The sequence below is a fragment of the Cydia pomonella genome, chromosome 19 (genome assembly GCF_033807575.1).
Source record: "Cydia pomonella isolate Wapato2018A chromosome 19, ilCydPomo1, whole genome shotgun sequence".
In the NCBI taxonomy this organism is placed as follows: Eukaryota; Metazoa; Arthropoda; class Insecta; order Lepidoptera; family Tortricidae; genus Cydia; species Cydia pomonella.
In genome coordinates, this window is record NC_084721.1 from 12,031,779 (window position 1) to 12,056,098 (window position 24,320).

At 36.1% G+C, this 24,320-nt stretch overlaps 1 protein-coding gene across 1 annotated transcript; it reads right to left on the reverse strand.

Moving 5' to 3' along the window:
• Positions 1 to 16,009: 16,009 nt before the first annotated feature.
• Positions 16,010 to 24,264, reverse strand: LOC133528566 (uncharacterized). The gene is made up of 3 exons (XM_061865997.1): positions 21,559 to 24,264; positions 20,874 to 21,077; positions 16,010 to 19,270 (listed from the first exon to the last, which is right to left on the reverse strand). The coding sequence occupies exons 1-3, from the start codon at positions 24,016 to 24,018 to the stop codon at positions 19,190 to 19,192; spliced, it is 2,745 nt and encodes a 914-aa protein (XP_061721981.1). The 5' UTR covers positions 24,019 to 24,264; the 3' UTR covers positions 16,010 to 19,189.
• Positions 24,265 to 24,320: the final 56 nt, after the last annotated feature.

Here is a 24,320-nt window from a genome sequence, read left to right on the forward strand (position 1 = left end):
AGTGTGTGCTCGAACATTTACATACATAATTCATTAAAGTACGACGTTAATTTGATTTGTAAACGTTTTTGCCGAAGCGAAGTGTCCAAATTGGAAATGTACGTTAGCTTTGTATCGGAATCGAAAGGTTTATCTTGCTAAGTAGCTTTTTACGTCGTTGAAAGACGACTGAGGCATCGAACACCGCAGCTCGAAGACGGCTTCAATTATCAAAGATTTGTACAAATTTCTATTATCCCTGCTAAGCCTTCCTAAATGACAGTAACTCTGTGACGTCCATCTGTTTGTTACGAAGTTATTTATTAAGATTATCAACTAGTACTTAGTTCGCCTCGAACTGAAAACTCGCGGTTCGCCAAAAAAGATAGATCAATTAAATGCACCTACTTAGTCGGCGAGGATTGTAAGCCGCGTGCCATTTATTGCAAGTTCTGTGTAGCTGTAGTTTATTTTAATCTTAATGGTGACTTGTAAGGGCTCCACAGAACTTGCAATAAATGGCACGCGACTTACAATACCACAGATACATCTGTGGTAAGCTATAATCTTTCTTCTTTATTTTATTTCGTTTTTTGGGCTTCTAGGCTCTTCTAGCACCTTTACCCCTTGATCGAGCCTGCTCATAATTTCATTTAAATTAACACAAATTTACTTAAGTTATTGTCCATCAAACTATCCTCTGATAGTTCAGCTTAAAAACATCGAAATGCCGGGACGTGCCCCTAGCCAGCCGTGTGTTCCAAGTTCCAAGTCGAATGTAGGTAAGAACTTCACGTCGCTTCGCCCGCTTTTTCGATAATATGGTCAATAAAAAATCTTTGTCAACATACTTTTGAATCATTCAGTATTACCTATTTTCGTAGGCTGCGATAAGGCTAACTCAAAACATCTATCTAGGCTTTGCATTTGTCAATGAAGTAAATAGTTTCAGCATGCTAGAGAAACGAAAATAACTATTAGTGCTTAATTACTCAGGTTTACATTACACGAAACGCTAAATTACCTTCAGGTACCTAACCTAACCACATTCCCACAGCGTTTACACCAACACGTCTTATCTCGCTGTTCAAACTGTTCGTATCTCAGAACATTTCCATATACGAGAGTTCCGAGAAGATAGCGGGTGAACGGGCCTTTGTCAAGGGTAAAAAATACGTTTTCACGCGTTTAAAGATAGGTATAGGGTCACCAGATGTATAAAGTCCTGACTAAATAACAATCTTTAAAAAATCTGACCTGGGTCAAAAATATTTAGGAAAACTGACGTTTTTCCTGTGGAAAATATGAAGGTTAACGATTTGGGTATATTTTATTAAGACATTTAGTATACAGATTTGAAGAACTGTAGTGTTAAAACATGCCTGTGCCATGTGGTTTTAAAACCATTGTTTTTTTTATGTCCTCAGGATATTTAATAGTTATTTTTACAACAAGAGAGCAAAGTTTGATATTTCTTCGAGTGCTTATTTTGAGTCCCGTGTGAGCGAAAGATTCTATAATAATTTAGTATCTTGAGCGTAGTAAGGGACTCAAAAGCGCACGAGATATAAATAACTTTGATCTCGTGTAGTACACAAAAAATTTCAAGTTGGCAGTGGGAACATATTTGGAAGGTAAAAATACAGCCTGAAAAAATTTAATCCGTCTTCTATTACACTCATGTTTTCTGAAGGTATTCTAACAATTAAGTTCAATTATCGGAATAAAACAAAACGAAAGAAATTTCAATAGAATAATACGAAAATATTGAAATAACAAACATCAATTGACAGTTCAATCAACAACTTTTTTTGAAAAAAAAAAAAACTTTGTAAGATACGGTCCGAATTGCGGATACTACTTTTGTCAACTATAGGAGTGATTGTTAAAAGTAAAGTTATTTACTTCGACAATCAAACGCGTATTAGTTTGGTATTATAAGTAGTTAATACAAGTAGTATGAGCCTATATTTTATATGAAATAAATAGTCTCTGCCCGCGATCCTCCGCTTAATGCCACGGAAGCATTTAGCGTGCAATAAGTCACACACACTTTCAACCCCTTTTATAAACCCTCTAGGGCAAGAATTTCAGAAACACTAAAATCCGTTTACAGGTATTATAACAGTCTATTTGCAGTTTGTTCAATTCGTTTTTTGATTCATTACAATATAGTACAGTCATTATATCCAAAAAACCGACCCTACCCGTGAATAATCAGTTCTTGCATTTTTTTTTTCGTAGGTCCCTTGGGGGGTCACTGGGAGTGTAAATTCAAAAAGTAGACTGAATCAGGCTCCTGTGTATATTCGAAAAACGGTTCTTCTTGAATAACTCGGCCATTTTTAATTATACAGTAAAACCGTGAGGACAGAAATTGTATGAAATTTGTTTCTCTACAAGTTTGATTCTCACAATTTTTCTTCTAGGATCGATATTTTGGAAATTAAACCTGAAAATCGCGACAAATTCAAAATATTATCATTATCTCCTATATTCCATGTTTTACGGCATGAATGAAGAGAAACAAAGTTGTAGAGAATCAAATTCTGAACAATTTTGGTTGCCATCTTTTTTCCCTCAAAATCGATATTTTGGGAATTAAACCTGAAAAACGCGACAATTTAATAATATTTTGAATTTGTCGCGTTTTTCAGGTTTAATTCCCAAAATATCGATCCTAGAAGAAAAATTGTGAGAATCAAATTTCCTACAATTTTTGTCCTCGCGGTTTTACTGTAAAATCAAAAATGGCCGAGTTATTCAAGAAAAACCGTTTCTCGAATATACACAGGAGCCTGATTCAGTCTACTTTTTGAATTGACACTCCCAGGGATCTCCCCGAGGGACCTACGAAAAAAAAATCCAAGAACTAATTATTCACGGGTAGGGTCGGTTTTTTCGATATAATGACTGTACTAATACCTAACGTTCGAATCTGAAGACCTCAAAATAGACAAAACTTGCAATAAATGAATCATTAAAAAATCATCATAAAACCCCGAGATTTACATATCCCTATCGCTATCTTGACAAAAGCCAAAAAATCCTAAAAGGAAAAGTTCTTGTCTGATAACCCTAGCGAGGTAGGTAGGTATTAGATTTTTTGTTAAGGTGGGTGCTTTTGCTTGTGGCGCATTCGAGATTTGAAATGCTTAATGCTCTGTCATACAGACATATCTATCACGATAAATTACAAAATATACGTACGGTCACGTCTGAAAATATCGATACGAAAAAAGTGCTAAAAATATGTATACACGACTTTGCCCATATATTAAGGTGTATACATATTTTTGGTACATTTTCCTACCGATATTTTCAGACGTGACTGTACAAAGATTTTAGCATTAAACAGGTGCATTACTTAGACATTTACAGAAAACGCCTAGCATAATATATGCCGTTGAAGGTAGGACATTGAAATTTGAAACATTCGTGTATATACTTCAAATTTAATGGTGTAGTGCTCCAGTGGGTGCTCGTTATTACAATTAGGTAGCTACTTCAGCAAAACATTTATTTTTACGATGTATGAGGCAAACGAGCAGACGAGTCGCCTTATGGTAAGTAATTACCGTGGCCCATGGACACCTGCAATACCAGAGATGTTGCATGGCCCGTAAGACAGGAGTAGGTACACTGTTCTCATGAAGGTTTAAGAGGAAAGGGGACGATCGATTCTCCATACAAACGTAGTCCTCATTTTCCTCCCTGGATATTATGGAAAATATTTCTACAGAATCTCATGTATTTTAGTAGTGTTTTAGTTTTTTAAAATTATTATAAAAGTTAGAAGCGAAAAACAGGTTTCATACAATTTTTTTAAATGCTCTTATAATATTTAGAAAATGTATAAAAATCAAACGGTTCAGCATAGCTATGATTAAAACAGATTAAATTCTGTAAAAATATTAAAAAAAAAATAATATCCACAAACAAAAGTTGCTACGTTTGTATGGAAAGGAGGCTTTCGTGTTAAAGGTCGTATCTGTCCGGAAATACCGCGGGCGACAGTTCATTCCACACTTTAGCTGGCAGGAAGGTTCTCGAGAAACGGACAGTTAAGGACTGCCAACTATCATAGTGGTGACGATGGAAATGTTATACCTAAGAGCGAGTTTTATTCCAACTTTGACTGATTAGGTAGACTCGTCAGCTATCTACTTCTGAACATACCGCAACGAACAGTTGTGCGCTTTCCACTCCAACAGTTTTCTACGAACTTGACTAGATCGTCGGTCCACCTCCGGCCAATCTTATCAGACACATTTTCTGGTAAGTCAGCCCTAATACCTACACCCCTTTTCGCAAGTAACTTCCATACCCCCAACATTTCCAAGCGTACAACAATAATAATTTGCCAGCCATACAGCATCACCTAATAAACGTCAAATGATTCACCGAACAAAATCAGGGACGTTTAGCCCTAAGGGCCGCTACCCTCGAAGGGATGATCCACGATCTTACGCGATATTAGCGCCCCGGGCTGCACAACCCTATAAATAAAAAATACTTATTACAATCTATAGGGCGGCTGCTGGTATAAATATGTAGTGATTTTTTAGGGATTTTGGGGGCTATTGCAATTTTCAGGGTTTAGGAAATAATTTATAAACTACACTGCATTACGCTAATATTTTTTATATTGAAATTGTAATTTTGGATTAGTTATTTTTAGTACATATCTGTAGGTAAAATTTACCCTTTTCATATCTACTGTTGTAAAATTTCAGTTTATCTACTTGGTAAATAAATGAGATTTAAACAGTAAAAATAGCTCTTCGTATTCAGCCATTCAAAAGTAGGTAATAAGTAATTCCTTTTTATTTAAACTTAATTACTCATAAAATTAGAAGTGCAAATAGCGGACTTAATACCTTGGCATTGTCTGCCTGTGAACATTTGTTAAGTACAGGATTTATAATTGAGAAGAGATAAATAATATAACTACCTACATATACAAAATAGGTTTTCAAATTTTGACAAAAGTAGAACATTACTTTTACCTTACATCTTAATAGTTAGAATGAAAACCGATGGTACGGGACGCCGAAGCTTATGAGAATTTTAGATTCTTGTCTCTCGTCTCTTGCACTTGTTATGAATTCACTGAGACTGTTACGATTTACCTAGGTACCTACTAAAAGGGCACGTTTCGAAATTTTAGTTCAATTTCAAATTTTATGAAATTCAATTTACATTTGATAATTTTACTTGCCATTCTCTCTCGTCACGAATTTATAATATAATCGGGTATATTTTTTTTGTAAATTTATAATAAATTAAATAACTTTGCACTGATGGAAAAACGCTTTAGCAAAGTTTCGCTCTACGTTATATTAGTTTTTAGGTAGGTATTTTACGCAAAACGCAATAAAATGGTTTCTATTTTATATGGGCATATTTGGTAACTACCTATATTAGACTTAGATAATTTAGACCGAACAAAGTTCGTTGCCCGAGATATTATATAATAACTAGCTTCTGTCCGCAACTTCATCTGCGTGAAATGATGATGAATAAAAACCTATGTCCTTCCCCGGGCCTCAGACTATCATGATATCAAATTTCATCTCTTACGATTCAGGGGCTTAAGAGTACAGCGGTAGCAGACAGACAGACAGAGAGATCAAATCAGTTATGTGCTCGATATTTGATTGTCAAATAGTTACGATCGCGCACATGCTATTTGGCATTCTCAACGACGATTTGTAGGGATTTCTGCAAGACAGCACGTAACTAGATTCAAAGATAAGATTCGATGTAATGTTTTGAAAAGATGTGTCCCGCCGAGTTTCTTGCCGGTCCTTATTGAGATACCCTCCTCCAATTGGGGGGGATTTAAATCTTCTCGGGTCAGAGGGGTAGAGTTAGAGCCGGTGTAGCTTTATTTGACGTTCATAAGCGCATTTGTAATATGCCTACTTGAATAATAAAATATCTTTATATTTATCTTTAAAGTATTCATACGCCATAGACACAAAGAAAACCAGCGTGTAATTTAATGCGCCTATTTTGCCGGTTATGTATTCACTACCCTTAAATTATTCCTTACACCCTCCCCTGAGCAGTAACTCTCGCAAAGTACACCCAACTTGAGAAGTATCTAAGTACCAGCTTAGCAAATCTACAATTTATGCGCCAAGAGCAAATATACTATTTTAGACTTGCCGAACTTATGTACCTTCTGAGAAATAGGTAGTTCATAGTAGTCCTCATTAGATATAGGTATCGGAGCGGCCAGGGTGTTCACAAATATCTGAGCAAAGTCTGTATTGTTAAGGCGTTAAAGTGCATGTTCAGATATTTTGACCACCTCGTCCACTGGCGACGATTCGATGGCGACTGCATAGTAAAGTCGGCCTCAAAAGTCACTATACATTTTAATTTTTCCGATCTCATATTTAATCGACCATTTTCCGTTTTGTACTATTTACCAAGCAAAATTTTCGCCAAGTATGGGATACATTCTTACTTCCAAGTCGGTACAAGCTTAACGTAGACGGACTTTACCATAGAATACAATAATAAGGATACCTTAATTATACCTTCTGTGGACTCTACCTACGGCGATTTGCTTAGAAATTATCTCCTTTTATAGTGTTTACACATACTTACCTTGGATACGGTGATAGCTGTCATCTTCATACAAATTATAACAAAGAAAAATATGCATTGAAATCGTTTTTTTTATATATTTATTTCGTAAAATATCACAAATAGTCTGGATTTCCTCTTTTGCATATTGCCATTATTTACAACATTAGCAGTCAGGTTTCTTCTTCGGGGCAAGACAAACACTAACATAAAGTGTTATTCTTGCCGCGGTGTTCGTCTTATCCCATCTCACCTTACATAGAAATGGGTGATCGTGGCACTCAAAATAATAATGAACAGTTGTGATTTCTATATTTTACCTCGCCTGAAATTGACGCATGATCGCTTGTTGTGTTGTTGGTTATTAGAACGTGTGATACAGCGCCGAAGAAGTACCAAAGCAACATAAAAGTTCATTGACTGTGGACAAATCGTTCCAAGAGTAATTAGGCTTCGGTTCCACCTCTAGGACCCTAAGTCAAACAAGTTAATTCGGCCGTAAAGGCGCCGTAAATAATCGCGCAAACATCATAAAACACAGAATGATTGAAACGCATAGCCGCCATCTTAGGTTTCAAAAGTGTTATTCATTAACGTCGATGTGTGAGTAAAATGCAGTTTAAAATATGATGTCATAGATGTAATTAGTAACATAAAAATAGGTTTAAAAATTAAAATAAACGTTCTGCTTGTACGTAAAACAAATTGAAATGAAATATATTGGGAAAAAAGGCAACAACATATTTTTACAAGTTTTTATATAATGGAATATTTATAGAATAGGAATATTATTTCTACAGCTCAGAAACTATGTTGTTTTTCGTTGGGTTAGTAAAGTACGGTAGACCGAGGCGAATTGGATCACAAGGCGAATCAGATTAGGCTAAAAATCTGTTGATATTTAAATTATTACTTATGACTAACGTCACAGGCTAAGAGGAGAAACATTCGGCGGAATTTAAGTGCGCTCATATCAACTCAATATTTCAAATGTCAGGTTAATTCTACCTACTGTTTAACTTAATCAGAAAACTCTAACATTGGCAGATTTTAAATGTACCTATATATTACTATATTTAGGTAGATAATATTCTTTTGGGATGGACAATAATAATCGATATCGATTTATGTGTGTTGACAGAAATGTTTCGTCTTTATTTTTCCTGTGCATCACTAGGCATTGTATTGAAACATTTAGATATTCAAACTAACGGAAACATATTTTTCAAATGTTCGTCAACTTATCAACCAGCATTAACTGAAGGGGCGTTCAGACCATAGAGAAGCAGATGCGTTCAGGGCGTGTTATTTGCTTAGGATGCGTTCGATGCAAGCCCGGGGGAGCGCGGAATAATTGAATGCCAAGAATTGATTCTTGCTGTTTACGGATTATCGGACATGTTTTTTAATTTTTATGTTCCGAAATCTTGTTGGTATTTTGGTGAATGCTTTGCTGGACTGAATATAAATATAAGTTCCGTAAAAAGCTTAAAGCCTCAGAAACAGGATAATAAAAAATGTTACAGTAATAATTTAAACTGGGCACAGTTTCCAAGTCTTTCGTCAATTTTTCAGATGTATATAATTTTATCTTAGAACCCCTTTCTTAACTTACACCGAGTCTGGTTTATCTAATGTGTAAGTAAGATTAACGGAAGTGAGCAGGACAAGTCTTCGCCTTTGCGTCTTTATAGAGCTAGTTTAAGTAAACAAGAAAGAAAGATACAATGAAAACAGTTAAACAATATCTAAACTAGATGTCGCTCAATTGTAGCCTTGAGATGTTGATGAGATTTTTCTTGAGAGCGGTAATAAACTTTTTACAGTTCATTCAAGTCAAGTGATCACGCGGCAACTGTAGCCTCTTCTAGTTCATAAAAGTAAAACCGTATCCAAAATTAGGTAGAGTAAACAAGACCTAAGCTGACAGCATGAGATAATGTTCCGATTCAGTCATACTTATACACATATATTATATTGTATTATAAATTTAATTGAGAAGTCGTAGAATCGTAGAAACAAATGAGCAAGAAATTCGTAAACAGTATGACACTGTTATCTCGTTAGTCATTTTTATACGCAAGCTCGCGAGCGTCAGATTATCTTAATTAGACTCAACTTGTAAGTAAGTGGCTTCGTCTACACAAACGTAATAATAATATTTAAGAACAAAAACTATTTCAGTCATGAAATGGCCTTTTCAGTGTTGAAAGAAGCAAACAATAGATAGAATATATCGGAAAACCCCGTTTGAAATGTAGATTACTAAAAGGGAATCCCGAGTGCCGTCCTTGGAATAAATAATATAAGCGGATATTGTGCGACTTATCATAAAACGAACTGATATCTAGAGGCCTTTTTTAAACGTAACCTATACTAGTTACCTTAACTTGCATGTCTTCTTTACAGTTCCATTTGCGCGAAATAAACTTCAGCGTGTATTACAATTTACAGGGGTTTATAAAACGGTCTAATGGGCACCGAGCTTTGCTAAAAAAGTCAGCTAGTAAATAAAATCAGGACACCATTTCATATTTCATACAGCTATAACTTTTAACCCTTTGACCGCCAAAGACGTCAACTGACGCGGCGACAGATATTAACCGTCGTGCAGTCCGAAAGGTTCACGATGACGATGACGCACTGTGGTCCCAAATCAAGAAAAGTGTGACAATGCTTATATCGCTATAAAAAAATGCATTCGATAGAGAATTTGATTTAAAATAATAATTAATCTTTGCAATTAAAAAAAATATATATTTTAGCGGTAAAAAAAATGTATGGAGAAAAAATGACAACATTTTTTTCCAAAAGCAAAGCCAAATTTAACTGTTTTTAAATTTTAATATGTTAAAGCATATAAATAATGCTATCCAGGCATATTTTTATTTTTGTAAAAAATCTGCGGCTGCAATAATTTTAATTTTTTTTTCTACCGCAATTACGCATTATTTTGAAAAATTACAAAGAAAAAAATTTTTTTGTAATCAAATTCTCTATCGATTGCATTTTTTATAGCGATATAAACAATGACCCACTTTAAAATTTTAGAAATATGACCCGGAGACATCGGGCAAAAGCAAAAGATCTTTCAACATGTTTCAAGAGCGTAATAGTCAGTAGGTATAAATTTTGTAAACTTATAAAATAGGGTGTATAGCCAAGATGCCAATCGTTAACGCTCCGTAGCGAACCAAACGCAACTGTCTCTGTCGCACTAATATAGAAGAGAGATAGATAGAGATAACAACGCTACGCTACGGAGCGTGAACGATTGGCATCTCGTCTACGCACCCTGGTAACTTTCTACAAGAAAACACGGGACACAACAATCCTTAAGAACGAAACTTAGGACAATTTTTATTTCGTTTATTTACCATCATCATCATCATATCAGCACTTTATCGCCCACTGTTGAGCATAGGCCCCTCTTCCAGTACGCCACTTGTCCCGGTCCTGAGCTAATCTCATCCAGAAGTGACCCGCAATCTTCCGAATGTCGATGTCGAGCCAACGAGCCAACGGACGTCAGGGGCTTCTTTCATCCTAAAGTGGCCACCATTCCGTTAACATTTTAGTCGTTCATTTATATCAGTATTTAAGTATATAGGTAGTAATTGCATCGTCATCGTACAAAACTATTTACAATAAATACATTTGTGTACCCAGGTGGTTAGGTACCTACTTAATGCCCTTTTTACACGTTCTGCTACACTTCTTGAATTGTAAAAATATAAGTGTTCAAAACTTAAACAAACGATACTAGTAACGACATCTATGAACAAGTGTCGGCATTAGTCAACTCTATTCAATTGCATCGCGAGTTCATGACGCTTCTCACCCCACATTATGCACATAATACCTTATTATACTAATATAGGAAAGTATAAAAGAACTTTTTACCCAGCCAGAGTTTTAGGGGTCTCAAACTATATAAAGAGAAAAAAAAATCGGTGTTGTTCGTTATAGAATGTGCGGAAAGACAAGAGTCGTGGATTGTATGGGGCCCAATACATTCCACGACTCTTCTCTTTCCGAACAGACTCTAGTGCGTGTGGCTTTTTAATAGGTAGGAGTATGGTTTTCCTAATACAGCACCTTAAACAGCTGTTCAGGATAAAAAAAATCTTCCGATATAATTGATCGCTTTCATTTTAGCAGCAATTCGCACAGTATTGCAGAAATCACTAAACCACCACACGTAACAAAGAGTAATAATGTTGTAACGCTCAGCAAAACACACACCGTTATTTAATGTGTCATTATAGCCCAAAGCTCATGGCCGAAAAAAGTTGAGCACACATTTGTCGGTCTGTCCGTCCTATTTGCGGAAGCAATTTCGCGAAATGCCACAATTTATTTAAAAATTACCCTTGTTTGTGTGAGTAAATATTGACGTGTTTGGTTTATGATAATGGCAACACTGGCAGGTACGAGCGTGGCTAGCGACAGTATTATTTAACAGCATTTAATATTTGCTGTCACAATGTAAAGTTTACTATATAATATTTGTAAAGTGATGCTCCTCTTTTGAAAGTTTGTATTTACAGCGTATATATGGTTTTTAATGAAGGCAAATTTGTAGAGCGTCTAGGAATACGTTCGATGTTTATGTTTGCAAATAATTGTACAGCGGGTTGATCGGCTGACTAATAACTTATACTTAACACGTCAGACTAATCCTATTAATATTGATATAATTAAAATGTAATCTATGTTTACACTCAAACAAGGGATATTTACATGGATATGACTTATGATCCCGGTACTAAAGAGCGCTGAACTCACGACCACAAAAAACATACTGACAACACCTAAGACAGAGCTCATGACATGTTTTTTTCCTTAACATAGAGCATCAGAGCGAGGACTGTGAGGTGAGAAATTACTCTGGGGAAAATCCAGGACTCTTCTTTGAACAGACTTCACTTTAATTGCTGGAATACTTCTTCAAGTTTGCATTCTAACGAGATCATTGAAACGGTTGAACCAGATCTACGTGCTGATAGAGGGATGGAAGTCTTGTCGTTGGTTCACTAACCCTAACTTAGCCGAGAAGACTTCAGCAAGAAAACTCAGCTGAGCCAATAACTATCAGAGTGACGGGAAAAGGTTTAGTTACGTTCACACTAAGATCGTATTCTTCGGCACTATCGTGTATAGTTAAGTTAAGGGCTTCAACCATGGAACGTTCCGTTACTCCAACGATCTATTCAAGAGCGGTAAATATGTCGATAGACTCTCTAATTTCTACGTTTGCGATAGTGTCCCTAAAGTCTAATACGATGAAAAGAAATGGGAATTAAAATGAACAGAAAGACTTAGTCCAAATTTCCATGAAAAGAGCGTTGCCTTCCTGGGTTGCTGTTTTCTTTGCAAATTGTATAGTCCTAGTAATACCTATAATTATTTAAAATAATTAAACACAAATTAATTATAAGAGGACGATATAGAGGTCAATACCAAGGGAACATAAACATAACCGAGACAATCGTGTGTATAACAATAGTTAATATATGTGATCGTGTCTAGGTATTATACCTGTGTGACTCATATCAATTACATATCCATGTACATAAATTTGTAAGCACCTGCACTTGAATTTACAAGTCGTTAAAACAATAGGCCATAAGGCATGTTCATAGGTACTAGATATGATAGTTTAGCATTTATAGCACTGCACGGCTGGTCGTCGAACGGTTGCCCGATATCCAAGAATAAGATCATAATGTCCTGAAATAAACTCTTAATGAAGGCCCTTAATTGTAAACCAATTAATAGTTAATGCCATTGTAAACCAAATAAAGGAAGCGAGCGGACGACCTTCTCAATCAATTTATAATAAGTGTTGACTTGCTACGTGCCAAACAAACTCTCCGATCGAACTCAAAGTCTAACAGCAAACAATATCATCATAGTATTTGTACTGAAACAACAAATTTGTAGCTAGCTTTAAATGCAAGCTTAACAGGCCAGCACACACTCGACGTGTGTACAAAGACAATATGTAGGAGACTACTAAGATCTTAAGCAACGCGATAAAATGAATCTCCGTTGCGACTGATACCTACGGCCCAAATCAAACAGTCAGCGCCATTTTGTTTCCGCCTAAACCGAAGCAAACTCGACCTAATCAGACTAAACTTTAGATTGGAAGTGGAACAGCACTAATCGCCAGTAGAAACATCGGAAATTAAGGGAGGACTAGACGCGAGTCTGTTTGCCGTTGAACGTCCCAGGACGAAGTTACAAATATTTGACGTGTCAATTTTGTGAATGTTGACCGAGAATTGTGGTTAATATTCCTGACCCGGACAACCTGGCCTGCCGGTAATTAAATGACTCAAATATTCTAACTGTTAATTTATTAAGTCGCGAGTTGGGACGGGGATATTAGCTATACAAATTAATGGCGGGCTTGAACATTGGAAGATACACCAATCCATTTGCGTAAGTAGCTTGCGCCTGCTACGCGCGGTTCTCGACAGATACGACTTCCTACATCCACGTTCCAGGAACTGACTGATGCAGTCTTTCATTATGTAATATTTGTTTGCTACTTACACTTAGTATGACGCCGCAAAAGTTGCGTTAAACTTCCTTAATACAAATGTAGATACACTACCGGTCTTTTAGAATTCTTTCAGATATTAATCGCGCGGTTTCTCCCTAGGTACGAAAAAGCTTCTATATTCAAAAAGGTTTAAATAGTACCTACCTAGTTACTTTGGGGGTCAATTAATTACATGATATTCAAATATATGACTGTGGCTAGGTGCCACCTGATGGCACCTCTGCCCTGACCCCAATAAACCAAAATATCCTTGAAGATGAGGATGCAAAACAGGATTAACGTTTTGATGAAATAGGATATGTAGGATTTTGTGTAAGATTTAAAAGACACAAATACACAAAGATGTCAATATAGAACTGTACCTAAGAAAGGTACATTATGCTAGTAGTGACCGACCCCAATCTCTCCCGGGACCAGTCTGAAAATCAGCGCAGAGCCCTCTGGCACTGCACATGCTGAGATTGGCACCCTTTGCCACATTATAGATTTAAGTTGTAATTATTGTGTTAATTTAAGTTAATTAATTTAAGTTATTTTGTATTTTTTAGCTATTTTCACAGAAATTGTAAATTTTGTTGTGTGGCAATAAAGATTTTTTTATTTTATTTTATTTTAAAAGTGCACACCTTACATCAAAGGGAGTCGCACTGTTCAGACAACATAACATTGTCCCAACTTGTTACCGCATATTGCTGCGCTATTTATTTTCAAGTGGCAACACCGTGAAAACAAAAAACACTACACTTTGGCAATTGTTTTCATTGACAACAATGCCGTGTTACAGTAAGTGGGAGCACTCACTTTCGCGACTCAGGCATCTGAGTAGGGGCCCTCAGTATTTTCATTGTATGCTTTTAATTTTGAGTGCGCGAACTAGCTCGCTCTCCGGGGAGGAATGTTTGCGAGGGTAATATTTGCTTCCGCTGTATAATTCAGCTGGCCGCCATATTTGCCAAAGAGCAATCATTTTAATATCGTCAGGCATCACATTAGGGTCGGATACGTTCTTCCGCCGGTGGATTACTTTTTGCAATTTTAATTATGGCTTTTCTTCATTCTCGTGGACCTCGTGGTGTTTTAATACGGAATACGGGTACGGTTTTTTGATTGAATTCAATGCATCGGTTGACTGTCAATGGTGGCCACATGGTGGCCATGATTAGTTAGTAGAGTTAACTTAAGCATTTTGTCCTTAAGGTGCAGTAAGTTCAGCCAGCAGAGTTATTAAAAAAGGTAGCGCGTTTTTAGATCACAATACAGTTGCCAGAAATTGAATTAGAAATCTTTAACCTTTCTCTAACTACTAATAACTTCATCGCTTCAAACCCTAATTTCTCGACCTTCGCTTTTCGCCATTCGCAACTTTGGGGGCCTTGGGTTCTCTATGGTTTTTCTCACGGTGTATGTCAAGTGGCTTCACTTTCACACGAATGTAGATTCTCGCCACTTTTTTGTTAACTTAAAATAAAGTGAGAGAGAGAGAGAGAGAGAGAGAAGAACCTGAGCCCACGAGGCCTTTACAAGACCAAGGTCGTAGATAATAAAAAATGCAGTGGGATTCATTTTTCGCAACTGCTTTTAGGTAACTAGTAGTGAACGAATAATAAATTATAGGTATGACGATGCTCCTATTACGAGTAGCTAGGTGAGTCTAATAACTTACTAAATCGATGTTTCTTAAATATCGAGAAACGCGTTAGTAGGTACTTTTGGGACCAATCCCACCTCCACCCACTCTTCAGTCGGAATGCTACATAGGTAAGTACTTGCAACAACACTCGGTAAAAACAACAGTTTATCCCGTTTTCACGGCCCCGTGGGTTTATTTTTACTTCCTGCCTACAACACCATCTGTTGACTGGAGCTAACACTAAAACTAAATACGGGTACACAGCGCCACCTAGTTTGATAGGCGCTCAATGTTAGGCCCTTATGTTTACGAATGACTGTCTTTGGACGACGTAAGAAACGAAAACGTAAAAAAAATTATAGGTATGTATCTAACGAAGTGCCAGGTACAAAAACAAAGTAATAGACGGACCCGGCGTACTCCTTTCAGCCACTTCAGCGGTTCAAAGACGAGACATGAAGAGTCACAGTACATATGTTCAATATGGTGCTACCTTACCGCTCTAGTGCGGTAACTAGCACTATACATGCGTAAGGTCCATATGTACTGTAAAACGTTGTACAATACTAGGTGCGAATTTCCTACTTTTCGCACTTGTATCGTAATGTACTCTTTCTACTCATCGACTTAATGGTTGAATTAAGACTTCGTATACCAAACTGAAATTGCATACTTTTGACTATTCGCTGTGGACAGTCCTGAATCAACTATAATATTCATAAGCAATTCATAATAAATTTGACCAATCACTTGCCGCCGCGGGGAAGAGTTCTTGTTCATTATTGTATCCCGTTGCGTTAACCTAAAAGTCCTCCCGCACACAGTCAGGTCTCTATGTCTAACTCAACTAGGTTAGATATTATTGTAGTTACTTGTAGTGGTGCTTTTTATAATTGCGAAAAATAACGAGTAGTGATAAAAACGATGTTAACTGGCGATAGCTCTGTGACACACTGACATTGCTCCATCCAATGATAGAGCAATAGTTAATTTTTAGGATTCCATACCCAAAGGGTGAAAACGAAACCCTATTACTACGACTCCGCTTTCCGTCCGCCTGTAAAACTAAAAGTACGGAACCCTCGGTCGGCGAGTCCGACTCGCACTTGTCCGGTTTTTATTGTACACTGGCAGACCCATTATGTCAGTAGAAAAAAAGCGCTTAAACTATAAATATTCCAATTTTAACCGTGACAAAGTGAACACAAAAAATATGAAAGGCAAAATTGAACAATCAGATTAAAACTTTATTGAGTGATTAATAATTTAATATTAACCGTGTTAAAACATTGACAATTAATCACATTATTGTCGTAATTGCAAAGAATTATCCATTGTATATGATATGTAAACTCTAAGACGACTTCGGGGTTCGAATTTGACAGCTTACGTATCTACATTAGCTGATGGTGCTGTACGGCTCTGTACATTATACGGGTTATTAAAAGTTGCCCTTGTGCCAATTAAGTTAAAAAAACAGCGCCATAGAAACCGAGCGCGTAGTCTGCCATCTAGTAGCTTAAATCTAAAAATAAAACATGACGTTTCGCGCCATTCAATAGGGGGCTTCTGTGTTGCCTTACAGATCATGTATGTTCCCTGCAGCGCCTAGGGCATGCAGTACCGGTCCCGATACCAAGAATTTTATTTCCCGAATCTGGGGTTGGCCGGTAATGAGATTCCCAGTTCTTCCCGGTTATTGGAGCATCTTATGGTTACTCTTTAGAAATTGTTATAAATGAATAATTTATATATAAATAATTGCGTATGAATGACTTATTTTATTATATATCCTCGTAAGGCCCAAGGTTCTACCTATAGGACTGATTCAGTTCGATGAAATTTAAATCATATTGAATTGGAAGAGAGTTGCATTTGTTTAGTTTCGTTCAATTTTCAAACAAATAAAATCAACTTTATTCCCTGCATTATAGATTCAAATTTCAATGGCAATTTTTTTATTTTTGATATGCATGGCTGAACCTTAGGAGGATTATAAATGTTTCAACCTATGTTACCAAATTAACCCATAGACGGGCGCTCTTTTTACTAGATTAAAGTTTGTAAAGTTATTTGGGTCCCCCGCTTCAAAACAACATTATTAATTGTTATTTAATGTCTCAAGCTAAAATACTAAAATAATTTTGCCACTAGAATGGGAATAAATACGCAGTTGGTAATTTAAACACAGGACCAGGATCATGCCCTAACAGCACCATCTTCAACTGACAAACTAGGCGATATTTTCTCTTAGACTAACACATAACTTAATCAATAAATTAATCATTGTTAACCTTTTAACCGCTTAGAATTTTTCATCGAACGTATCGCCTCCGTTACGAAGTTACACGAAGTTTTGTCATATTTATCAGACTGCGGCGAAATGAGTTGGATATTGTATGTCTTATATATCAGAATACGGCGGTTAAAAGGTTAAATAGTAACGTTAAAAAACAGTATGACCGGCATTGTTAATACAATCAAATTAGATATATTATAATATCAACATTCGCGATATTAAAATTAAGATCAATATACTCGTAGATCAAAACGTCAACTTAATAAAGATTGCCACTTAAAACTTAAAATCTCGCATCACACAAATATAACCACACTCACAACTTAGGTATATTAGATCTCACTAAAAAAAAGCTTGTTATAAACTTGTCTTTTAAATGCATAATCAAACTTTGCAGCGAATCCGTGCTAAAAACCTAAGGTTAATGTTTAAGCTATGGTTAATTTTTAAGGTGTCCCTGTTACCAAAGAGAATTTGAAATAGAGGTGTATAGTCAATGAAAACTTTGTAGCGACGTAAATTTACTGCCATCTTTCGACACATAATTAAAACTTTTAGAACGCCATTTGACTTTGACCCTTATTCTTTCTCAGATATGTGTTCAATTTGTTAAATATCAAAAAGTGGCGCTATGTAATAGGTCAAAGGCCAAAGGTATAGCAGCATAGTTTCGAGGGATGGCGCCATAACCTTTAGGTAGTGCCGGTAAGATGGCGCCACATTTTGTTATTTAACAAAATAAACACATATCAGTGAAAGAATAAGGATCAAAGTCAAATGGCGTTTTAATTATGTGTCGAAAGATGGCAGTAAATTTACATCACTACGAAGTTTTCTTTGACAATACACCTCTATTTCAAATTGTCTTTGCTGTTACTTAATAGTTGTTCATAACGTTTAGATATCTTAAAAATTCTAACTGTATACATACATAATTGCTGAATGTAATTACATGTTTAACCAAAAAACGTCCATACATTTTTATTTTTGGATCATAAGCGGTTTATGAAAAAAAAAGAATATGCATTTTTAAACCGATAAAATATGACCATACAGAAGTAGAAATGTTGGCTTAATTTGCAAAATTTCTAGTCTCCACTCCGCTTACTAGACTTAAATAAAACTAAAAATATCATACTAAATACTTAATTAGAAAAAAAGCGATGTCATGTAAAAAAAAATGTGACGAATGTTGTACTCGTAAATGGCAAATATTAAATATGGCCACACTAAGATAAATCTCTTGATTATTTTAAAATTAAAAACTAAGTCATGACGATCTCCTAATAGACTATCACTACATATAAAATAAAGTCGCTTTCCGCTCTGTCTGTCCCTATTTATGCTTAGATCTTTAAAACTACGAAACTGATTTTGATGCGGTTTTTTTAAATAGATAGTGATTCAAGAGGAAGGTTTATATGTATAATACATATTACCCGTGTGAAGCCGGGCCGGGTCCCTAGTTTTATACATAAGGGCCAGAACGGTCAATATCCACTCTTAATTTACACGCTATTAAAGTTGTTATTCCTTAGACAATAAAGAGTAAAATGGCGTAAATGTTTAAGTGTACATAGGTTTGTCTAATTTTCAAATATAAGAATACTTAAACTAATAGTATCTTGAGTGCGTTTAGTGATAGCGTGATAGAGTCAGACCAAGCTAACTTCGCAGCGATTTTGATAGTCCAGCCTATGCAAGTGTTAAGTGAACGTCATAATTCCATAGAAGTTTCACGTTTAAAATAACACTTGCAGTTCGTCTATCAAAATCGCTGCCAACTTATCTTGGTCTGACTTAAAAAGGATTTTACAAATTAAAAAAAAATTACAGCTGTAAAACAGCGGGTAAGTGTTAGATATTACTATTTTTCTCAAAACATAGATATGATCTTTAAAAAATTGTTATGGCTTTAGTAAGCTTTATCCTTACTCTAATAAGCCTTACTGTGGTAATCTTCAGATGTAACCAACACACACATAAAACTAGTCAAAAACAATGAAAAGGATACATTCTCTAAAGGATTTCAACCCATTTTCATTGTCCTTGGAATAAACTAAGAAGACTCTGCTAATGTTCCATGATTTCGTTGATATTTACAGATCTATTCAACCACCAAGTCAAATTCTTCAATGTCTTCGCACATCGAGTTGAAACATGCCGCCCAGGCGTCCACCTCTGCTTTCTGAAAGAAATACATTTTTATAAGAACCCTTTGAACGCTTTATGTCATAAACACAAACATCACTCAATCGCCAAGCTCCCGGGCGCAAGGGAGCTAATGTAATCCTTACTCGAAAGTGTGAAGATTACTTTGACAACGTAACATAACCCTTGGCGATGTGGGCACGACGCCTTTAGGTGTTCTTGGCGTTCAAAAGGTTAAAGCACCTATACATATAATTGATGTTTTATGTTTTGGCGCTCTATAGTATAATTATAATATACATAGTAAATAAGTATTTGACAAATTTAGTACAAGCTTTTATCGCTGACTGTACTTTTCTTACCATAGGCAACTAATACTCATCGAAGCAATTCTAGAAACCCTAAACACTATTAGGATGCGCTGTTTCATTACAGAGTTCCTATGGCCCCCTCCTGTCTCCATCATCAGATCAGCTCGATGGCACCATAATATTGCAGTCACCTGATTTATATAATTAGGTATGTATCAGTGGTGGATTGTTCAAAGAACTTGATTACCACTGGCTTGTCTAATTTCAGCCCGTTGATTACTTTCACGATCGGTTCATGGAGAAAAGGAAAGCAAAATTAGCTCCGGGTTCCCTACGAATATTTGTGATGCGCCGCAACTGGTACGTATGAAAATTTTCAGCCCAATCGGAAATCGCAAGTGGGTCAAATTTAGCTTCCAAGATTTGACTACTAACAAAATAACATACAGTTGTGTGCAATATAATAGCAGTACACTCTGTGACGAAGATCGCCTTATAGAAAAAAAAAAAAATCTGGATGACTTGGGTTTAGAATCTAAACTTTAGATGTAGCTTTGATTGGAAATAATAGGAAAGATTCTAGATTACAATTTATAGTACGCAATTGTATTATTTTCGTAGGGTTTTAAGTTTTTATAAGAATTTCCGCAACTTAGTAAAAACAGCCGATTTTCATGATATTTTTTTTTTAACTACCAATATCATTTAAGTAAAGGTTAGAGTTAATTTTGAAACAATATCAAGTAATGCAGAATAATTATATAAAAAGATACAATATTATTGATCTAAAGTTATAGTTTTCCCTTAATTTACATTTTCTTATGTACTGCTATTATATTGCACACAACTGTATAAGTTCATACTAAATAAATAAATATTATAGAACATTATTACACAAATTGACTAAGTCTCACAGTAAGCTCAATAAGGCTTGTGTTGAGGGTACTTAGACAATGGTATATATAATATATAAATATTTATAAATACTTAAATACATAGAAAACACCCATGACTCAGAAACAAATATCCATGCTCATCACACGAATAAATGCTCTTACCAGGATTTGAACCCGGGACCATCAGCTTCGTAGGCAGGGTCACTACCCACTAGGCCAAATCGGTCGTCAAACTAACAAGTCATATTAAATAAAAGCTTATAAAAAGAAATGAAATACTTCTTATTTTTCCTAGTTGATTCCAAACCTCATTTTTTCAGATATGACTATAGGGGATATAGGATTCTCTTAATGACTTGCTTAGGAACACATTTAGTATAAGAAGATGCCATCGCCGCCTGTCAAAGTGAGTCTTTAACATAATCAAACATACCTCTTTCTTTGACAGCACCTGTTTCTTACTTTTCTTCTTCTTAGTGGCTTTCTTGGCCTTAACCTGCGGTAGATGGAAGCTCAGGTCTTCAAGGTTGTCGGCTTCATCATCACTGGACTGGTTGTGAGCTTCGACCTCAGATGCACTGTCGGATGCTTTTTGGAAAGTCACCTTTTTGGCCTTGCCATAGCTCTTGCGGGTTGGCTGGAAGTTAGAGAAAAATGAGGTTAGATATAAGGACAATTTTAAATTTTAAATCGACCTAGCCCTTCGATTGTGTTGCGAGTACTAGACGATAAATATGAAACATTATAGACAAATACTTATATAAGTATTATAGAGTAGTAAGTAGTAGTAGTAATGAGGGATAACAGGAAACATAATTCAATGAACAGTCTCACTATTCCCATACTATATGTATCATAATCATGGACCTCTGAGGAAATAGCTCAACTATTTACGACCTCCATGAAACAAGTAGTTTGCGAAACTGGGAAACCTATATCTCGTGCGGCATGATGCCTCGAAATGGACTGACAACCGCCATTTCTAAGGGTAATAAGCTGCGGGGGGGGGGACAAAAATTTAAAATATGGCTTTGCCAGTGAAGGGGGGATAAACACTCTGACCTATACTGTACCTAACTGTTTTACTTGATTATAAAATATACAAAGATTATCTATACCTTCAAATGATGAACTAAATCAATGTCTTCAAATAAATGTACTGATTGGCTATCATCTTCCAAGATATCTGCCATCTCAACATTTGTAACCTCAGCATCTCCCTGCTTATCCAGCAATACAGGGGCATCAGCGGCAGACTTCATCTGATCATAGATCTTCTCTACTACCTCTGAGCTTGGGGCCAACTTAGCTTTCATTACAGCAGGTAATTCAGCCCTCATAGGTCCCGTTTGCTTATTTATTTCTTTAAGCACAGCTCCTGATCGGGACCTGAGGCTTCGTAATCTATCATTGTTAACTTTTACTGGTGGAACATTCTCTTGGTCCTGATTTTCACTGTCGTCAAAACCGAACAGTGTATTCTCATTGTCTTTACGAGGTAGTTTTGCTGGAGTGGGATTATTATCCACATTATTTTTACGCTTTTGTATTTTATTGCTTTCACTAATTTCATTTTCTGCACTGTTATTAGAAGCTCCAGATGTTTCTTTCCTTGGTGTGGCTACACTTCTTGATGTTACATTAGAGATATCAAATAATGAATTAGGTTTTGTAGGTGTTGCTGAGGCTCCCCTCTTCTTTCTATTAGATTTCTTTTCAACAACTTCTTTTATAAATGAAATTATGCTTGTTTGCTTTAGCTTGGGAGCCGCATCTTCTAGTTCTGTTAAAGCATCATTAGATTCGGTAACCATGTTAGTATAAACATGTTTCTTCTTGCTGTCATCAAAATGATTGACAAAAGAGCACTCTAAAGCGGGAGTCATGTCTGGTTTCACATATGTGTTTGCCTGCCATTTAATGGGTAGATTTTCAAATTCAGCACGCCACGGTGTTGCAGATGGGTTCTTTGATGCATTTATACTACTATTTGCAACAGGTTGGTCATCAAAGAAGCTCAAATCATCACGTAAATTTAGAGGATCATCAGGACTAATGTACTCTGGGCTTTTATTGGATGGACAACTTTCTGGCTCTGGTTCAATTCTGTGAGGTGAGATCACTGGAGAGTAGTTGATTTCATGATCAATGGAAGCATCAAAGTCAGCAGCAATGTCTTCAACCCTGTATGAAACTTGTTTAGTGGAAAGATTACTTCTTATGGAAGTATTTTGGGCAGGATCAGGATGTATCTCGGCAACTGTGCTGATCACTATTGAAGATGGGTTAGGTGCAGAGACTGCTGTTTCATTACTTGCTTGTTGCACAACATTATTACTTGGTTGCACAGTATTTGAGGTTTTTGTAGCCGTTTGACTGTCTGGTTTTTGTTTCATAACTGCATTTTTCAAGTCTGCCAAAGCCCTTGCAATGTTTTTCTCATAATTGTTGTTATATACTCTTCTTTTTGGGTTGGTTGGTTTTCTAGTTGTAACTTTCTTCTTTTTCTTCTTTGGAGGTGCTGGTTCTTCAGTTGGGTCAAATGTGAATTCATAAATGTCTTTGTTACCATTTTTCGAATTTTTCTCTTCAAGAACCCTAAATGATGAATTAGCTTTTAAAATTCTCCTGCCATCAGCGTTTGTTGATTTCTTTTTTGGACTTAGGGTATCCTCTTTATATTCTATAGGTTTTCTTAGTCGTCTTACCCTGTTTTGTTTATGATTTAAATTTGAATCTATGTTGTTCTTCACAACTTCACTTAATTTCTTTTGTACCAGTTTTTTCTGAGTGATCTTAGTTGTCTGTGGTGTAAATTTGTTGGATGTTTCTTTTTGAGGACTTTTTTGAAGAGTCACCTTCTGTGGGGTAGCTTTTTCTGATACAGTATTTTGTGGTACTGTTTTCTGAAATGTACCTTTCCTTGGTGAAACTCTTTGAGGTGTTATTTGTGATGGTGTATTTTCAAGTTTTTCTTGATGGGCCTTCTTCTGTTTACCAACAGCCATTTTTCTAACATCTTTAGGCTTCTCATGTGCCTTAGACACCAATGGCGTGCTAGTATGACAATGAGTCGGAACAAATTTGTTAGGACTTGAGTTTTCATCAAATTTAGAAGGTAGCCTGCTGACTCTCTTTGGTCTATTAGCAAGCAGACTGTTATCTAGTGTAGTTGGCGTTTTGAATGGCGATTCTACATTCACAGTGCTTTTGACAGGGGTTTTGTTAAGTGACTTGTTAGGAGATACTGCATTTTCTTTATTGTTAGACAGATTGTTTAACATTTCGTTTTCAACATATCTAGGCGGCAGACGCCTGTTTCGACGTGGTCTATTCTCGCCATTAGTAACAGGAAATGTTGCACTAGGTTTTTGTATTGGTTTGTTCGACTTCTTGATAACCTTTTTGATGGGCTGTGGACTAGTATTTTCATCTGAGGCCGAGTTTGTTTTGTCCGCTAAAGGTTTACGTGCTAGTTTTGTGGCTTGTGCTGTGTTTTTCGCCTTAGTTTTGTGCGGGTTGTCTACATTTTCTTTGGACGCTTTTGGCGCTCTAACTGTGCGAGTCCTAGGAGGCATTATGCCGAAGTTAACACATTTCACTGGTAAAAATGTAGCTTCAAATGGTTGTAATTTATGATTATTTAACTGTTGATTAAAATTACACTCTTTTATTTCAACAATAAGTGGTTTTGATGATATAAAACTTAATCGTAAACAATTATCTCACGATTTTCGCTCGTTTTTCCAACTTTTGACAATACATCACCACAGGGCACAGAGTATATATAATTTTTCAAATCCGTATAAAGTTGCCAGTAACTGTCGGCCTTATATACATAGGACCTTACAACAGTACGTGATCAAAATCCATAAAAATG

Coding starts and splice junctions, on each gene's coding strand:
- LOC133528566 (XM_061865997.1), bottom strand. CDS start 24,018: ATGCCTCCTAGGACTCGCACAGTTAGAGCGCCAAAAGCGTCCAAAGAA. Junction 21,078..21,558: donor ATTTAGTTCATCATTTGAAG/GTATAGATAATC, acceptor TCTAACTTCCAG/CCAACCCGCAAGAGCTATGG. Junction 19,271..20,873: donor AGGTGCTGTCAAAGAAAGAG/GTATGTTTGATT, acceptor TATTTCTTTCAG/AAAGCAGAGGTGGACGCCTG.